Genomic DNA, 19,892 nt, shown 5'->3' with positions numbered 1-19,892 from the left:
TCAGCGGAGAAGCCTCCTTTATTGTTTTTGTGCGCGTGTCGAGAAAATCGGGATTGACCGAAAGGGTCGTGACGCCAAAACGACACCAACTATAGCGGTTAATTCAAACACCCTACAAATATCCCACAGCACAATAGTGATAACGTCAGTATGTAATTTCTCATCGATCTATGGCGCGTGGCGTCATTCCACCGCCATTATGTAGTACCTCTGAAGAATGAAGAATCAATTGCGCTGAACACCGTTGCACCTTTGGTGGTGAACCGGACGCGCTACCCTTCGACCACTAAGGAACGTTGGTTCGACTTGGTAAATTGAGGCATTGTGTCTCTTATAGTAAATAAAAAATAAAGGACAGTGTCCATAACTGAAAAATAATGTGAAAAGAAGACCCCAGGCCGCTGAAGACACTTGTGAACGCACTCGCACCGTATCCTTAGGCGGAGCTTTTCATTTTAGCAAATAGAGCAGGAAAGCTCTATTTGCCAAATTAGAACTGCACCTTAATTTTTTCTAACGATTACTAGATTGCGTCACATGCGGAACCATATCATTTCAATTTGCTTCCAAAATTTTGTTTACAAAAGCTAAATGCTCCTCAGGAACTGCAGAACTAACAAACATATCGTGATATTTGTTCGTGAAATAACGATGGTAGAACTCATTATTCTTTTGAATCAGAAGATAGACATCGTTATTGGGAAGTAGTGAAAAATTCCGGTTGCTTTAACCATAATAAGCATTTCATAAATGTCTCTTACTTTGACAGAAATACTGAAAATCCTTTTTTCGTAATATCTGAACAGTATGCTTCAGTCTTTGTTTTTACGAACGTTGTTACGCAAGCTGTAAAACGCATTAGAAACGACCTGAGAATTGGTTGTTTGATTTCTGAACGAAAGCCGAAATAATGACGGTACAATGTGAGCCCTAAGTCAGCTCATCTTTCACCATTAAGCATACGAATATTAGCGCTCCAGTTTGCTCATCCTGACCCAAACCGTCGCTTTTCCCTCCGCTTCGCCACCTTGGTTTACTGCTCACCCTCCTTCTTAAAATCTCTCTTCACCAGCCGCCTCGCCCTCTTCCCTACTCTATTCTGCGGCGCCGTGCGGGCACAGACCCAACAATTCTGTACGCATGCATTTTCGAGCTTGAAACTATTTATGAATGCATTTTTTCATATAATGTAAGATTTCACTACAACAATCAATACATCTGCAGATTACCCGACGGCAGTCTTGTTTTTTTTTTCTCTATTAACATTTTTGCTATTGTTAAAAGCATTCCCCCTTGGTTTTCTATGGCAGTCTCAACTGTTCTATGCGATTGATGGAAACACTTTAAACGAGATATTTTGCAACACATCAAAAGAATGGACGATTACCTTCAACATTTTAATTCAAGTCTCTTACATTTTTCCGATTTTCAAAATGTTTGCCTGTTAATGTAGGACATGTTTATCGCGCACGGATGTCTGCAGGTCGTCTTCAGCGCCGCCTTTTCCGCTGGCCTGGGTCCCGCGTCCTGGGTGCTGGCCGTCGAACTGGCGCCGCTGCGCGCAAGCGGCTTCGACTTCGGCAGCGTGTGCGCCTTCTACTGGGCCTCGGCGCCGGCAGTCGTCAGCCTTTTCGCCACGCTGGGCACGGACCTGCACTCGCTGGCGGTGCTCAGCGGGGTCTGCGGCGCCGTCACCTTCGCGGGCGGTGTCACCACCTTCGCGTTTGCTCCGGACACCGTCGGCATCAGCGTCGAAAGCATCCTGATGGAGGGCCAGGACTACACGCCGAAAAAGAAGAAATCGGACACGGTTGAAGCTGCCACCTCTTCCATCACGCCGCGTCCTGACGAAGCAAAGGCTCTCAGCCAACACAAAGAAAACAGCTCGAAGGCACGGCTTGGTGTTCCAGCAGCTGAAAGTGGTCACACGGCTTGGGTCGAATCCGCGGCTGAAGCTTTGGCCGAGGATGACGATAGGCATCAGGAACGGGCTCGGGCACTCCCTGATGAGGTGTTGCGTAGCGGAGCCATCTCGTCGTCCCATAGTGTTGTGACCTCGAGGCCTTCTATCCACATGTCTGGTAGTGGCCGCCAAAAGTAGGCGGAACAGTGATAGGAAAGCGCAAGTGTTCATTTTGTAGGACTTGTGCTACATAAGATATACACATGGGCTTCTCCGACATGCAAGCAGTTAATACCACTCACTGTGTCTTCTCTATTGTTACGCTGCCATTTCATTTTATATATTCTGCGCTGCGAAATTTCAATTTAACTTTCACACTTGGTTTCGCCGGAAATTTGACCGGTAGCGCCACGTTTGCTCGTGTATGTTCCTCATCATTCGGCTGCACACCCATATAGTTTTCCTCGACATGAATGCGCAAATTGTTAACTTCAGTGCAACGATGTTCGTAGCCGTGTTAATCCTTCTTAGTTGATATGTACCTGTTATTTATGCAATAAGCGCCGCAACATCACTTGTGACTATGGGCTCCATCATCATAGTGCCATTCCACTACCGGCCGAAATCGCCCAGCGGGTTGTTTAAGATCGTCCATCGCAGGTCCTGGGCAACCTGCCAAAGCTTATTTCCCTTCGGGCTGGCTCGGATGTAGCCCCACTCCGGATGAGGCGCATTGAAATCTCCCACCACGATGAGTTGAGACCTAGCCGCTAGCCGTTGCGTCTTTATCAGAAGGTCTGGCAGGCCCACCCCCTTATCTTTTGGAGAAGAGTATACATTAAGAACAAATAGACTCTTATCGTCCTTTCTTTTGGGCAAAATCTCCAGCAGGACGTAGTCCTCCCTGCTGCTATCTATGGTATGCTGAATCACTGTGGTGTTGCGATGGACTAACACGGCCGTGAAGACGCTCAATACGCCCCCTCGATCAATCTCTGGTGGTGTAAATGTCTTAAATCCTGGTAATTTCACCGAGCCGCTAGCCTCCTGCAAAGCTATAATGTCCGGCTTACTATCCAGATTTTGTATGTGCAACTGCAGGTTCCCCCGCTTGCGACGGAAGCCCCTGCAGTTCCACTGCCAAACCTCAATTTGCTGGCGAGGGGCCATGGTGAAGCCCTAGGTTCACTAACATCGGTTCTTGGCTGACTACGGGAGGCAATCTAACCTCTAGCATAGCATTTAGCTGTTTAAACATGTCCATTACCTGGGTCTGGAAACCCTGCATGTCATTGGTGAAGGCGTCAAGACGCTCCTCAGTGTTGCCTAGTCTAGCTTCTATCTTGTCGACCCGGCGATCCAGCCTATCCTGTCTTTCTTCCAGTTTTCCTTCTCTCTCCGCAAGGGTAAGCATGTCTCTCTTAAGACAAGTGACTGTAAATACTGGCTGCGGCGTGTCCGCCGCCGAAGTTTCTGCTACTCTCTTTGCACGAGCTCCCTCATCTGCCGGAGGTGGCCTTTTGACCGTCCCCCGATTCTCCACTTTCTCCACTTCCATAGCTGTGTTATCGTCCACGCGAGAAGCGTTCGCCTGCGCCGCTTGCTGTGGGGCTTGGGCCAACGGCGTCTGTACCCTGTCTACTCTGCCGGTTTTAAGCGCGCGTTCCATCTCTGCTATCCTAGCTTCCATCTTTTTGATAGTTTCGGCTTGCTGCAGCACCTGCCTTTGTAGCTCCTTCTCTCGACATTTTGGGAGCCCGCGTTGGGCCAGCTCACCTTTTTCCTCGTGGCACTTGGGCTTCTTCCATGACCGGAACCTTGCCCTCCTCCTTTGCCAGGCTCGGGTCCGGGCAGTGGCGGGAAGGAAGCTGACCGGTCCCTGCTCTTGCTATTGCCTCTCGCACCGCTAGATGACCGCTTCCTGGGCCTCGAACGCCGCTCCTCCTTGCCCGTTTGGCTCTTGTCCTCGTTGCTCTGCTGCAGACCCGTCGGCTGCTGACGGGCTAGGCAAAACTTGCAGTTCCGACTTCCCGTGCTGTGCGCCCCATGACACACGATGCAGTCCGGCGTGCAGGTCAGCGACTCTCCCTCCGGTGGTGCAGGATGTTCTTTCCCGCAGCGGCGACACAAATTAGTCTTCGGACGATAGCAAACGTCCGCCCGATGTCCTACTCGTCTTCAGTTATAGCAGGTGTCGACTAACTCTCTATATGGGATCACAGCGTACAGACAGTTCCAATAGATGACTTGCCGGGGAACGCGCTTCCCCCCGAACGTGATCTGAATCGCCTTTGACTTGCCCAAAGGTCTGGCATCCAAAATTTCCATGTCTTCATTCCTCTTCAAGAATCCTGCGCGAATTTCTGCCAGTGGGCATCCGTTGTACGCATTGTAAATTACTCCGCGCACAGAATTCTCCGGCGCCGCCACGTACGCCGAAACTGCAAGGTCACGACTGCCCAGCTTGAGCGTCTTGACATTCGCATATGCCCCACTACGATTCATACACGGCGTGCTCACCGTCATCGTGTTGTTTCTCTCATTGACCCGCACCAGGTCTTCTTCCACCGCAGTCGCGTTCGTCAGCTTCGCTGCCGCTCTCAGGGCATATCCGAGTTCCCTCGGCGTCACTATGCTCAAGTCCCAATTCTTGGGCCGGCACACAACCTTGAAATCCTTGGCTGGCATCTGAAGAAACGGTCCCCGTTTCTTCCACACCGGCGCTTTCCCCCGCTTGACTTGGGCTGCTCCGTGCGTCTGGCGCCCGTCGCTGCCCGCCTGTTTCTCGGTAGGCCTACTCTCGGTGTGGTCCCCGTACACAGTCTTCTTGAAGCGATCTTGCGCCTTCAAAACCCAGGCCCATTCTCCCGCCTCGAATTCTTCGGGCGTTATAGATTCTCCCTCAACGGAGTACTCCATCATCTTTAGCCTCGCAAAGGCCCGCTACCACAAGGCACGGCCCTGGAGCCCGGCGCCGTAGGCGTCGGCTCGGCCTATAGATTAGGCCTAATGTTGCCGCACCGTGGTCGAGTACAAATCGTGAAGAAAACCCCTAAAAGGGGGAACACTTGCCAAAATATGGTGTCCACAGGTACAGGGCAACTTCCTGCAGACGATTCCACAAAAAGCAAGACCAAGGCACAGCGCGTTCCACCGAAAAACGGTCTCAAGGCGGGAGCTCATGCGGAACACGTCCGCTCCAACACGGCTCGAGTGTCCTTTCCAACATGCCGGAAAATCCAAAACCTTGAGGCCATTACGCCAAAGGCGCTTTCCACGTACCTCCTGCAAATAAATAGCAACGAGTAATACATGTTCTCAGGGAAGCACTTTTTGGTTAGATTACCTAGCTCGGCTTAGGCAGTAATTGAAGATCCTTTTCTCTTCGGCCTGACATCTTCCCGAGTACAACCGCAGGAAGTCGGGCCGAAGCTGGAAGGCTGCGTCCCCCCAAAAAACGTGGGGTGCAATTGTGCCGGAACCTGGGAGCCGTCTGGGGGATGGCAGACCTAGAACTCCTCTTTCGAGGCAGCTGCCAAACGTTGAGGCACTCAAGGTCCCTCCATCGCTCTGCCGGCCATAGCCGCCGACGTCAACCGTAACAAATCTGAGGTTGCTGTCGGCGACAGCCGTCAGCACGATGGAGTGCGTGCCCTGCAAGTAACCAGCACCATAAGAATTGCTGCTAAAATTGACAAATTACAATTAGTATTTTATAGTTGTAGTACAGGCTCGCAGAGCGTGATGGGGCCGGGATTTGCACATGCTTCCCGTCAACTGCACCCACGCAGTGAGGAAAATTCCACTTGTGGCGGAAACCTGCCTACACCTCTAGCCACTTTTCGGTGGTTGGCATCTGAAACAGAAATTGGCCATGACATAAGGCACGCAGTAATACGGGCCATAGTGAAGTGCACGCCATTTTCAGTATTAACCCTTTTTTGACGAGACAATAAAATTCTTGAAAAAAATCATTTATTTCTTTCATATCTGCACTTATTAGAGCATGACAATGCATACTTTCTAAACACAAAAAATTGCTATACATATCAGCTGAAATATAGCTTTGTTGCCTGTGGGCAACAGTAGGCATGAGTCCTTAAGTAGGCGTCATTGCACAATTCTTATGGGGTAGTGTGGAACTTGTATATGCACTCTTTTTCTGGAGTGAAACAAAGGTGTACGTTACACTTTCTGCACATTACACGTGTAATGCCTGTGCAGTTGGGGTATTTGCATCGACCTTTTTTGGGAGAAAAAATCGGGAGGTGATCAATAGTGTCCAGCCTAATCTTGCTGGGTACAAGAGCTGCTGGCCCACGGCGCTTCTCTTGTAGTTCATTTTCAATTTTTGAAGGGGCCAACGGTCGCCTTGTGGTAGGTGTTGCAACCTTTCCCTGCTGTTTCAAAACGCACGCTATCTCTGCTTTGAAAAGCAGTAGGGTCATTTGCTGGTTGCGTGGCACCTTAGCCGTGGTTGCATCTCGGCGGTACAGGAGCCAGCAGTTGACGATTACGACATCCAATAAATGGAAGAATAGCCGCCTGTACCACTTTTTGGATCTCAAGTTGATGCGGTACAGCGCCACAAGCATGTCCATTAGATCCACACCGCCCATGCACTCATTGTAGACACCTACAATAGAAGGACGAGTTATGCTCACCGACGTTCGGGTCTTCTTGTCAAAGCGCTTCACAGTATTCTCTGGTGATGCCGATGCAAATGTGGACAGCAGCGTGACAGGACGATTGTCAAACCACTTCACAGCCCTCAGACTGACCCCTTCAAATGTCGTCTCCATCTCCACGTAAGAGCCACGCCCTTTCTTTTTTAGCTCTTTGTCGGATGGAAGTTTGCATCCTTTCAGGCGAGCTTCGCATACTGTGCCTATGGAACTGATACCAGCCTTTTTGAGGACCACCTGTAAGTCCACACTGCAAAACCAGTTGTCAAAATACAGGATGTAGTCTAGACCGCGAGGCACGACACTCACCATTGTGAGAACGATGTTGCCGCTGGCACCGATGTCTGGAAAACCCGGCTGCGGAAAAATTTTGCCTGTGTACACTTCAAAGTTGTACATTATGCCGCACTCATAGCAGAGAAGGAATAGTTTATAACCCCATTTCTTCGGCTTGTTTGGCAAGTACTGCTTCAATGAGCTGTGGCCTTTGAAAGGCACCAGCTGCTCATCAACGCATAGTTTCTGAGATTTTGGTATTTCACGGCATTTGGAGACCACGTGGTCCAGTACGGGCCGCACTTTGTACAACCTGTCGCGTTCGGCGTTATTGAAGTCCGGTGCCTGTGCCTCCTGGTTGTCATTGAAGTGCAGTGACTGTTTGATTTCTTCCCATCTGTCTCTCGTCATGGTGTCGGCAACTTGACTGATGCGGAACCTTTCCGACCAGTACATGCGCGTTTGAGGCAGCTTCATAATTGACATAGTGAGCGCTGTACCGATAAACTGCTCCAAATCGACTCAACCGGGGATGAACAGGGTGGTACGTCCTTCCACTTTGGCATGGTATTACCAGTGGAGCCTTGGACAACACTCCATGCAGGACCATTTTTCGAAGGCTTGGGAATTTCTTCAATATTGTCTGTGCTTGGGGTTCTAGAGATGCCTTCATCTTGACAGTCAGCTGAAAGAGCTGTGCAAATTAAACAGAAAGCAGATGCGATATAAACATGCTGAAAAACAAAAGGCAAACGTAATAAAATATTATTACATGAAGTACCCGTATGAATAAGGCAGTCCTAATAACACAAACTGAAGAATTACGGTTTTGATAGATGCGTAAGTACAGATGGTGTTGCAAACGCACAAAGAAACTCCTACTGCGCAGCATAAACGGAGCGCCACGCGCTACCAGGCGTCTCATATATATAGGCAGGGAAATGGGGAACGCATGGTATTGTCTGTCGTGACAGGAGTCTGCGGCTACACGCGGGAGCGCCGAGCCAAATGCGCCCCTGTGGTCGAGTCCCCCCCCCCCCATCCCACTCTACATCGCACCTCTTCCTTCGGCAACGGACGCTACTTCATTTGTGCCTCGAATTGAATGTTTGCGTAATTCCGGCTGTGGCAACAAAATGAATGCTTACATGCCCGGGCTGAAGGAGCATTCTCTGGTTCTTCGTCGCTTGACGACTCCAGATCAGAGTCATCACTGTGTTCTGGGGGCGCCTTTGCGGCTATTTTTCCATAAAATATGTTGGGATCCATCCGTGTGTCCTGCATGAGGCCGTGCAGCACGTACGTTATCCGCCTAGGCAGTTTAGCAGACAAACACAAAAAAGGCACACTGTACACTCAACGGGACGAAAAACACAGCATAGTGCCGGGTGTTGCCTATGGGCAACAAACACGAGACGCGCCCTTACGGGCGCAAATTAGCAGAGCCATAGACATAATTCGAAAAAGAGCAAACTGAGGCATTCTTCTAAGCAAGTGCGAAAAGCCACGGAGAAAAAAACGAGCGCTTACCAGGAAATTGACGGTCAGAGTCTGAAGTCGTGTAGGCGACTGCTGTGCAGAGATTTCCGCGCCAAACTTCTTTTTCCTCTTCATTTTCTTTATTATACGTCAGATGGCGCCACATGCCCATGTGGCAGTAAGATGGGCGGAGTTTGGAGTAAAACAAAAGCGTCCAAAACTGAACCAGAAAAAAAATATATTCTGGTGTGTTGCCTGTGGGCAACAGTCGTCAATAAAGGGTTAAATGAGGCAGCTAAGCATAGCAGATATAGGTAGACAAATAGCTAAGATACATGTATAACTAAGAAAGTAAGCACGGCCCTTAAATGGAACTGCAATGCCTCATACCTTTAAAGGGAGACTGAAGCACTTTTTGCAAAAATTGGGCTTGCGGTGGCGCCTTAGAGTTTTTGATGCTGCAAACTCGAATATCGAACTAAAATTGGGTAAAAACAAGCCCCAATTGTCGTTTTTAGCAGAAATACGCAGCCGGCGCCTCGGGGCACATCGCGGGTCGCGCCGCCGCCTCTGATTGGCCAAGAAGACGTGACGACATTTCGAGGACCAGCGAAGCTGCCGATACGGCTCCAGTGCTGCGTAGGCTGCGTTGCGTGCTGATTGCAGCTCTTCGCGGTGTTGTAAAAGCGATTATAGGACACTTTTGACACTCACGTGAACATCGGGGTGTCACTGTACCAGTTTCGCACACAAACGACGCAGTATCTCTGTTGCGGGGAGCGAAGAGCAGCCGGGATCGTCTACCGACGTTGGAAACTTGCTCTGGTACGTAGTACGTCATTTTTCGAAGTTGCATGTCGTTATTGGCAGAAGCTTGACGACTGTCCGATAACTTTCTCGCGATAAGCCACTTCGCACAATGCCTTTCGGAGTTCGAGGAAGATTCGGAAGATCGTGATGGTGCGCCTATAGTCCACAGAAACGACTAAACCGGAATGTGTTTGCTTTCGCTTGCCCTACGATGTGTTCTTGATCGTGCCGTGGCGTGGTGTGTGAAAAGACCCGCGACCACATTTTTCTCGCCTCGCAATAGCACAACGTACAAAGCGTTGCATGGAGTAGAAAGTATTATGTTGCTGCACAATTAATTGATTGTGCGTGATCTGAGTGCGTTCGTCTGCTGCGATGTGATTCGCAATATTGCTTTGGTTACGCTGGAGAGCGGCAGTTATACCCGAAGCTTGATGCAGCGGAAAGGCGACTTCGCTAGCTCACATGAACTGTGCCAAGACTCGCTGCCGTCGGTAGGGGCCTCCCTTTCGAAAGGAGCCGTCCACAGTGCTCTCGTAGTTGTGCATGCGCCGGCCGGCTCCATTCGCGAAAAAATTTCCGGTACGTGTCTGATGCCGGTATGCGATTTTTTCGCATGTAGGGTGGCACCCAGTTGTGCATAACCGTATTTTCGCTGTGGCTGCAATATTACTCGTTCATAACAGGTGTTTGTATGCATGCACAGAATGGAAGATGAGTACTTCTGCTGCATTTATTATCAAGTGCCAGAAATCGCTAGGAGAGACCTGCTCTGTGCGGCTACTGCGAAATTTATGATAGCCTGTAGTTTAACACTACAATTCTTGAAAAAAAAAATGAACAGCAAATGCTCCACTAATGAGTGAGAAATTTGAATCAACCCTGGGGGAAATTTTAGCACTTTTCATTCACAGGTTATAGCGAAATGCAGCGTACTTGCTGTTTGGCTCATCTGAAAACAAATGAGAAACAGTCTACGCTTTCTGCCAAGTTGTCTCCTGGATACAGTCTGAGAAAACCACCTTTTTTATGTGTTCCTGCAGAGAGAGGTTTCTACAGATGTGTGTGTTGTTTTCAGTGCTGAGGTTATTGCAAAGTGAGAGCAAGAAAAAGTGCTTTTTGGAGTGAGGACTAATTTAAATTAGCTGAGTCTGCTGAGTTCTGGCAGGTTTTCTTGCAATCACTGTGCAGGAACCTTGCACTAGTGTGATTGACATGAAGAAACCACATGGCAAAAACCCAGAATTTTATTCCGCTTTGAAGCCAGGAAAAAGTATTTGTGGTCCTCTAAAAGTGTTAATAAGGTACATTAATTTGTGAAGATTGGCAGAACATCTCTTACCATTCAGCGAGGTCACACAAGATAATTGTGTTCCAATACCAACCTGCAAGATAAGACAGCAGGGATTACACGGGTTGTAACTTCAGTCAATGACCATTGCCATTGAGCAGTCATGTACAAGCTGGCCGAGCGTTGTTCTGCTATAGGTAGGAGGCGATAGCCTCCTGGCATCCAGCATTTCAGTGACTGCTTGTGATGATCCACTACGCCAGCAGCAACAAAACAGTTAGGCACATGTTGAACCAATATCAAGTTGCATTTTACTACACTGAATAGCTGTATTGTGGCATTTATTGCCGCCGGTGCCAAGCATGTATGTCCGAGTTAACAAAACTTCATTCCTTTATTGGGAGTTGATGACGCTGCCCTAAAGTTCTCGATCATATGAGGCTCTTCAGTATGACAGAAAAAATAAGGCAGTTAGGCTGAACTAACACCAACTTGAAAGATGCAGCTGCAGGGATTAAACAAATCGTAGCTTCTACAGCTGAGTGAGTTTGCAAGTCCACTTCAAATAAGATTTTACGTCAGTTAAATTATTTTTTTAAATCTTGGGCATAAATGCAAATATGAGGGCTCCGTGCAGTAATTATACGCTAGCAGCATATGGATGCATGCACAGTAGACACTTGTTCAGGGAACTGAAATAAGAGAGGTCTGTTTGGCTTATCGAATGCTTAAAGGGCAAGCTAAAGCAATAAAACTCTAGTCATGTCAGAATTGGTACTGCGAGTTATAAAATAAATTAAACACTGTCACAGAAAAAATAAAAACCATGTTGGAAGCCTGTTGGCAATGCAAAACCTACTTGTGTCAAGGACAAAAAATCACCTCTGAAGATCTGTAATTGGGGTGAAACTTTCCTTTGTAGTCTGCCCTGGCATCTAGCTGTCTCCCTAGTGTGGCTTTGGATTGAGGTAGTTGGTCTGTTTGCAGTTCATGCATGGTTAAATGGTTAGACATAGACATCCAACACTGGATACAATGATGGATGCAATATCGTTCAACTAAATTTTGTGAAAAATTGAGCTACGTTTATAGTCTGGTGGAAAGTGCCGCAGTCGAGGGCCAACACACTGAACTCCTAGCTATAAATGTGCCTTGTGTCCATTTCTTCACCATCATTGCCCTTCCAATCAATAAGGCCCAAAAAATTGCAACATGTTTACCGTAAAAATGCAGAGCAGAAAGGTGGCAAGAAAAAAAAGTTTTTTTTCTGCTTACCAAATGACTATTCCATGAAGCACACTAAGTAAAATGATTAAGTCTTCTTTCGTGCTAGCCTGCAAATTGTCGAGAAATGCTGAAGCATAACGCTTTTAAGATCACGCAGATACTGTCGTATAGCGTATGGTGTGTTCACCACAGTCTGTCTGTCGCTAGTAATATTTTCTAGAAGACAGCAATGGTTGCTAAATAAGTGGTAGTAGTGCATTGGTTCTTTCGTAATGGCAGATAACAAGTATGGGAGATTTCAATCTTAAAAAAATAAAATGAAGGGAGAGCCTCAGTCCAGCGACCAACGTTCCAACAAGAGGACTTGTCTTTGTCAGGTCAAGTGCGGTCACCATTGGCGGGGGTTATATAGGCCCTTCACTCTAAGGAGGATGGACTGGGGTTATGGTGGGGAGTGGAGTGAGGAGGGTTGGAAGATGGCACACTTGGTCTTCAAACAGCTGTTGTCTGGCCACGGAGGCTGTCACCTACAGGTAGGGGAGAAGCAGGTTAATAGCCATACTGACATGAAAAGAATGCAAAAACAGACCCCCCTTTTCAAAAAATATGCAACAGAATCAAAATGAACGATGGCAATAAAACAGAAAGAGGTAAAAAAAGCTAAAGGAAAAAAAATGCCATAAAGGAAAAGATAGAGGCGATAAAGTGGCTATCAAGGTTGCATTTTTTTCCTTCATAATCTATGCAATCCCCAGCGTATAGTGCACAGTGGTCTACATACTTTCTAGTGGCCACATGATTTTTCCTACTCTGCCTTCTTATGTTTAGTAATATCTGTTTTTCTTTTTTTGACGAACCAAACATTTTGGTAACTAGTTTTCTCTAATTAAAGTATACGGTGCATGTCATCACATCCTTCACTGTACATTTTTACCTGTCACAATGGCTATCAAGCCACATTCAGATTTGCCACATGCGGTAAACCCCATACTACTTACCGGTATTTTCTCTGCAGATGGTAAGAAACTGATCATTGTCTGTTGAACCTTGACTTTCTTTTCTTGACCAGGTTCTCTTTTGGGGCCTTTGGAAAACTGCTGCTGAGTGGTGGACGAGATTCTGGAGCAGTTTTCCTCTCCTGAGGCTGCATGCTCTCAGCCATGGCCACATCCTTGTCAAGGAGGCGTTTGACGTAGCCTGTGTGAGCATTTCATCTTGTAGCTTGTGCAATATTCACTTTCTTCGTGACCAAATAAACTAGGTGGTGCAAGCTTACCATGAGTAGGTGACTCCTTTACTGGACAAGCTGTTGGGTCACCACCTGCTGCCTTTGGGTAACGCACACACCATCGAAGTGTGCCATCCTTTGTGCGTGCCTGACCACGTCCACTGTTCTCGTTGTAGTGAAGTACAGCAAGTTGGGTCCTGAAAAAGTTGCGCAGGACAGTGTGAAAACGTGTTACCTTGTAACATATGTAAACAGTCCAACTGTAAAGATCATGTGACAAAAGAAGGTCACTGATGGGAGTTGAGCACAACACCATGTTAGCAATTAGTGCTTGAAAGCACCATGAGCACGCGTGATGAAAATACTGAAGGAGCAAAGTACTACTTTTGAAGAGCTATGAGAACAAAGCATCGGCTCAGTTGCCGGGCGGATTGAAAATGAAAATGCAGTGCTTGCATGGTGAACACAGCCGAAACTCTAAATTTCCACAAAGTGTCGGCATGTAAAACCCCTTCTGATTCGGTCGACTGTGTTTTTAATTTCTGTTTATACGACGTAAGAAATGATGCAGCTATTGACAATTTCAGTAAGTGTAATTTAAGATGGGCACCTATTCATATAGTTGCGGCACGTGCCTACATGCCTTTCACTTTTTCTACAGATGCATGTCTAACATTTGTTTTGTTTAACACAATTGTTTTGTGATATCGATGGCTTCTGACTGTAAAAGTAGAGAATAGAAGACAACAGCTTACCTGGCCCTCATTCCCAAATACGAATAATGGTAGGTCTTTGGTGCAAAATGCACTAGAAGGCTATGAAAAGCCTCTAATCCATAGGTTTGATGTCTAGTAGATAGCCGCGGCATGTCTTGCAGAAGGGCCTTAGAATTTGCAATGTCTTGAAGCTTCTGGAAAGCCTTTGATTCTAAAAAGAAATGGCCATTATCATCTCTTTGTAAAGCTCTAAGTGTGCGGCTTGCTGTATGCTCTGCATCAACCAGTTAAAAAGTGTTTCAGTGCACCTGTAAATAAACTTGTGTTCAGTAATGCACATCTTATAAGTTTCGATAGTTTTAATAAACATTGGTATTTGAGGTGCACTGTAATAAATGGTATGAAATAAACTGAAACAGCCATTATTTGCTTAGCTCATGAACCTTTTCATTGAAATTCTGCTGCACTGCACAGGTAGCTGAAATCTTGGAATCCAGAGGAACCCTCTTGGAAAATCTTGGAACCCTCAACAACCATAGGCTGTCCAGCCTCTCCATTGCATTGCCTGCCATTTCCTCTTAATTTCTACTAAGATATCATTAACTCGTTTGTTCACTTACCCACTCTGCTCTCTTCATATCATAATGTTACACTTTTCACTTTCACAGCTTGCAACATTGTACTCAATCTAAGTTCAACCTTTTTTGCTAATTCTGTTTCTGCACCATAAGTGAGTACTGGTAAGATACAGCTGTTGTATAATTTCCTCTTGAGCGATACTGGTAAATTACCATTCAATTTTCAGCATAATTGTTAAATGCACTGGTCCTTATTCTTATTATCCTGTTTCTTTCACTCACATGGTCTGGATCTGCGGTCATTACCTACACTAATTAGAGCTCTTCCCTTCCCACTATTAATGCTTCGCTGCCTATCATAAACCACTGCTCGCTTCAGAGACTGTTGGACGTTGCTTAAGTTCTATGCATAAAGTTTTTAGACCCACTGTTCTGCTTTGCCTGTCGAGGTCATCGATAATGCTTTGCAGTTTGTTCCGAGTTCATTTTTCGAAAGCGCTAAATCAAAACGGACAAAGAAGGAACAGACATGGACAAGTGCTCATCCCTGTCTGTCCCTTCTTTGTCCGTGTTGTTTCAGCGCTTTCGAAAAATGACAAACATGCACCAACTAGCCCCATTTTCCACTCTTCTGGAGTTCCGAGTTCTTTAGCAAGGCAACGTGATCACCAAATTTCATTAACTCTTATTGCCAGTTCTCATTTGAGGTCTGTGAATACCTCCTGTAAACACGCAGTGAATAGTACTCTAGAGATTATGTCTTCGTACCTGAAACCCTCTCTTATTGGAATTTTGTTACTTTATATATCATACCTAGATGTGCCTAATTATGCTTCGCTAGGGCCTTTCACATATTTTCATTACAAAATGTAACATACCTTCTCTGAGCCACTGCTTGGGTTCGATGTCACCGTGCAAGCACGTGGGGAACGATGCCTGGTCGTGTGTGTGGATGTCCCTTATGTGGTTAAGAAGTGACAGCCATTTGGGCACAATGAGTTCTGCTTTGGCTTCGCTAGATGCTGCCGCCCAATACAGATGGTTGCACACAGACTAAATCCAGGGTGCAAGTTCCTTGCAGTTATTTTTTTTTGCAGCTGTGTGCAGTTTCTTGGTGATACCTAAAATGCATATTAAAAAAATAGGACTAATGTAATATATTCCATTAATATGCTGAAAATAACACTATCAGCCACCATAAAGCCACAGCTGCTAGATACCTTTTGCCATGTGCCACACGTCGAACTCATGGGCGATTGCAGCTTTGTTGTTGCGGAGAAAGCACTTGATCTGTGTATGACGGTCGGCCACCAGCACTGCTACCTTGATGCTCTCACTCTCCAGAAAAGCAAGGCCTTGTTTCAGGCCTTCTAACTCCATGCGACAGCTGCCGCCAGCATCATTGGACTGTGGTATGATAATGGCAAAGGATATTGAGTGATGTGTAGCGTGCCTACCAATTAAAAAAAAGACTGCATGCATTGAGGTCTCTCCTCCCAGCTGTAAATATTTTTAAGAAAATAAATCTTTGTATTTCTAACAATGGTAGTGCTGTGCTGATGCTTCATCTACCAGCACGGGGATTCAAGGCTAAGCCAATGATAATGCATGTGCTGTAGAAAGAAGTCATGATATTTAAATGTTGCGTTACAGTTCATTTGGCGGCATTAGTGAGCTATAGAAATTTACAGAACGTTGTTGCAGCAAAGTGGAAACGCACCTGCACGACTTCAAAATGCAAGACTTTGTGGCGTTCAACGTCCATCAGAGTATACGTGCCATATTTAGCACTAAATCCTGGTGAATCAGCCCGTCCATCTCCAGCAAGGTTCACCTGTTGGCCTTGCAGCTTTTGCTGCAGACTTTTCTGCTCTTCTTTCCAAACCTGAAAACAAAACAGTGCGCATTGGACCTTGACCATGCAAAGAAAGCTGGAAACTTCTTCACAATGACTCCTTACCCTGTCAATTGCAGGCCACAGATATGAACGCTGGATTGCAAAAAATGTCCTGTTGCTCATAACTGGTACACCAATTGAAGCCAGCATTCTCAGTGTAGCTGTTGGGTTGCATCCAGAGAAGAGAACTGCTGCGCAAAGCTGCAGGTTGAGCATCGGCTGCTGTTTTTCGACATCCTGATTACACCAGTAAACAAAATGGCCAGATGCACACTCCCCATAAACTTCTAGAAGTGTGCCTTCACACTCGAATCTGACTGTACGAGGTGCGAGGCACTCTGTGCACAGCTGGAAAAGCTTCCAAAGGTACTTCTCCTGCACCAAAAAAATTTTGTTGCCGGGTTCATCTGGGGAGTTTCCGACACATCCGTGCCTCGAAGAAAATGGGCAAATTTTCAATCGCACTGGACAGCCTAAACACGCTACCTTGCATGAAAAACATGAGTGAATGTTTATGGCACCAGAGTAAAAGTAGGGCAAACAGGTTTTTATCATACTGTTAATAAATCGCATACTTCTCTTCAAATTCTTCGCATGGAGTGTAGTCATCATCGTAGTCCTCATCTCCACCTTCGTCTTCTGTGCTGTCATCCTTTTCAATAGCCTCTCTTTGGATTGGCATGGTCGTTTGAGTAGCTACATTTATCATGGGGCTGCCAACCTGAATGCCTAAAAATCATGTGATATGTGCAGTTGCATTTAGTAGTTGTTACCACTGCACGCAACATAGAATATGCGGAAATTTTAGTACAACTGAAAACCTCTATAGCGCTTTGCCCCCTTCCCCGTCATTATTGTACAAATGCATGCATAAAAAATGTACGCTGATTGTGGAGGCACATACCGATAGATACAGTGTGTGGTTTTGTCTGAGAGTGGTGTGATGCCATGCTTCTTTTCACACATGCCTGTACAGCTGTGCTTCTTGTCGCTGGCCGCATCGTTGCTTGGACAGACTTGTGTCTTCCCTCACAAGACTCTGTCAGTTTAACCTCCAGCGTTGCATCATGTGCTGAATCTGCAATAATGAGCAGGTTATCATATAATGTGTAAGGCGTCAGTGCCTTGCATTACTCTGCTTGCTGAAGATTGGTCATTACCAGTGAGAGCGAGGATACTTTGTGAATTTTCCACGCCGAAGTTTTCATGTCGCATTGCACAAAGATCTGCTCCAGCTTCTGTTGTGACATCTGCAACACAGACTGAGACATGATTTGATGCACAGTATACGCATGCACAACTAAATGTTCAGACTGAATGTGGCGTCATTACCTGTTGGGCTACCAGAGGGACTGCCCAATTTTGGATCAAGTTTTTCCATGCTTGATCCTTCTCCAAGCAGTTCTGCAAGGACCTGAAAGGATAAAAAGTGTACTGAATTACTGAATTGCTCTTTACTGAAAATTTTTCTATCAAAGCATAAAAACCGCGTATGTGAAGTCGTTCTCGGCTGTTTGGCGATCATCGAAATGTATGTTTACCTTGTAAGAATACTATGACGCCTGCCGACTTATCGCATTTGCATAACCACATCGGAATTGGACAGATTTGAAAAGTGTGAAGCTATCGGTTAGGGACATAGGGGAATAGCGAGGCGCCAGTGCGCATGGGCAAGACCATTACCATTATAATTTCCCGTCCCGTCTGCACGCGAGGATTCATCAGCAGTGTTTCATTGATGAGTTAAGTGCCGTTTAGCGCAGGGGTCTCTATAGCATATCCCCTTGCGCGAGAAAAGGAAACCCGAGTACAGCCGCGCGGCGCTGTGCCCGTACCATCGCGGGATCGCTCTCCGCGTGGACTACTCGCGGTCAACGCTTCATGCAAAGCTCCACACGCAAATGAGACCAGAATTGCCTCAGAGTAATGAATTTAAAATCGGAAATAGAAGCACTCACCTCATGTTTCCTTCTTTTAGCAAATGCGCTTCTTGGCGGTGGTGGCATGCTTCTTTTGTGCAAAAATAGTGAAGGAACCGCGTCATGGTTCAGCCGTGCCCCTTTGACAGAAACCCCTAGCGATCGCATTAGGGACAAGCTCTGCACGTAGTCGCTGTCATGAAAGTGCTTCGAGCAGAGTACGCTTGCTTTGGTCGGCTTGAAATTATCCCTCTTCACAGCAACGACCCACTGCGCTGCGAGCTTTTGATCTTTCGGTGAAAGTGTGGAAGACGACATCGTCGCGGCCGTAGGTGCTCGTACACCCGAACGCACAGCAGTACCTCATGTTAGATCGGCTGCACGTGGTCGGATGCTGAAAACTTGGCTGAAACACTTTGGGATTATGACCACAACGCAGGCAACACGAGGAACAACGCGTGCTGAAAGCACGTTCGGGTGACTCGGAGGGTCTCCGGCTCCTCAAAATGACGTCACACGGGCCGACAAGAAGGAGATTTTCCTCTCTGCTTTTCTCCTCTCCTGCGCTCTCTCGGGACGCGCGAGATTTGAACGGCGCGCATTCAATCTGTGATTGTGGCGATGCTTTTGCAACAACTGAAAAAATAACTTCACAAGCAAGATCAACAATGAGTATACTTCAAAAGCCTAGAAGGTTAGCAGATTTGAAAACCGCCTCAGTCTCCCTTTAAGCAGACAGGCTGCAGCACCTTCCAAAGCAGTCTGCACGTAAAGTGGATGATCCCTGCTACAGTTGGAATTCCCACCCTAAAACAAAGGGCGACATCTTGCATTTGCATGCCAGATGACAAGTATCTGAAAACAGACTGTCAGTGCAAATCCAACATTTGTGGCTGTGCGCAAAACAACAAAAAAACTTGTGTACTTCCTATTAAAATTATTGTGGCCTATTCACGTGATTGTCGCGTAAGCGGTTATCTAATGCATCCTGACAGCAGTTTCCCCCCGAGAAAAAAAAATTACTGAGAAGCAGGCGCACAAGAATCTTGCAGCCAACCTACTGACCTCAGAGTGATGGCCAGCCTCATCCGAGAAGGGAGCGGCTCACGAACGCAGTGCTCCTTCGTAAGCGCTTCCTCAAGCAGTGCATGTAGCTCCTCAAACCGTTCCGGAGTCATTTTGTAATACTACCGGAAATAATCCCGGTCTCCAGACATCAGAAGTGGCATCTGCAAAGAGCAACGTGCGCGTAGAAGCACATACGTGCATGCTGTGCAAAGTATATACGCTATGCCAAATATGTATTTCAACTCAAGGCAGTATAGAACACCAACTCCGACTTTCGGTTCTCCCAGATAGGGCGAACCCACCAACGCCTCGGGCTCCGCAGGCTCTCTAGAAGTTTTTTTTTTCTTGAGCAGGAAGTACTCCTCCAGTAGAATCAGCTGCCGATGGCGGGAGTCGAGCGGAGACGCGACCGCTGGAGTGTCGACGTCGTCATCGCTGCCTTCCTGAAGAAGCAGCTTCTCCAACAAGTAATACTCTTGGAGAAGAAGAAGCCGAACGCTACTGGGCCAGAGCGTTGATGCCATCGCAGAGGTTGAAGAACTTACAGAGCTGAGTTATCGCGCGAGTGCACACTCCAAGCTCCGCCAGTGGAAAGACGAAGAGCGAACAGTCGCTCTGTTGGCTGGCGTTATTTTCACGTCCCGGCAGTTTCACGCAGCGCAGCAACGTAATTGTTGATCAATACAAAATCATTTATTCCATCGAAAACATGTGAAATGTTTTGTCATAACTAAAAACGCGCATAAAAATAACGTCGACACAAACCCTGCTGTGTTAATAATGCAATTAACCAACGGTTGCCTATGCATGCATCA

The 19,892-nt window shown here is 46.8% G+C and overlaps 2 protein-coding genes and 1 long non-coding RNA gene across 3 annotated transcripts in view; 1 reads left to right on the top strand and 2 right to left on the bottom strand.

The window, feature by feature from the left end:
- LOC144132439 (uncharacterized) overlaps positions 1–8,300 on the top strand; it is a 127,777-nt gene extending 119,477 nt beyond the window's left edge. The window contains exon 2 of the mRNA XM_077664852.1: positions 1,484–8,300. Coding sequence (XP_077520978.1) covers positions 1,484–2,101 — 618 coding nt within the window. The 3' untranslated portion in view covers positions 2,102–8,300. The remainder of the gene's footprint in view (positions 1–1,483) is intronic.
- LOC144132441 (uncharacterized) lies at positions 7,338–10,777 on the bottom strand. The gene is made up of 3 exons (XM_077664855.1): positions 8,395–10,777; positions 8,013–8,142; positions 7,338–7,558 (listed from the first exon to the last, which is right to left on the bottom strand). The coding sequence occupies exons 1-3, from the start codon at positions 8,476–8,478 to the stop codon at positions 7,338–7,340; spliced, it is 435 nt and encodes a 144-aa protein (XP_077520981.1). The 5' UTR covers positions 8,479–10,777.
- Positions 10,778–12,741: 1,964 nt separating this feature from the next.
- LOC144132442 (uncharacterized) lies at positions 12,742–15,684 on the bottom strand. The gene is made up of 3 exons (XR_013314817.1): positions 15,072–15,684; positions 13,655–13,826; positions 12,742–13,096 (listed from the first exon to the last, which is right to left on the bottom strand). It is a non-coding gene; the product is annotated as an uncharacterized LOC144132442 (long non-coding RNA).
- Between the last annotated feature and the right edge of the window lie 4,208 nt (positions 15,685–19,892).

This window comes from Amblyomma americanum, chromosome 5 (genome assembly GCF_052857255.1).
Source record: "Amblyomma americanum isolate KBUSLIRL-KWMA chromosome 5, ASM5285725v1, whole genome shotgun sequence".
In the NCBI taxonomy this organism is placed as follows: Eukaryota; Metazoa; Arthropoda; class Arachnida; order Ixodida; family Ixodidae; genus Amblyomma; species Amblyomma americanum.
The sequence above is the reverse complement of the archived record's forward strand: the minus strand, read 5'-3'. Positions and strand labels throughout refer to the sequence as shown.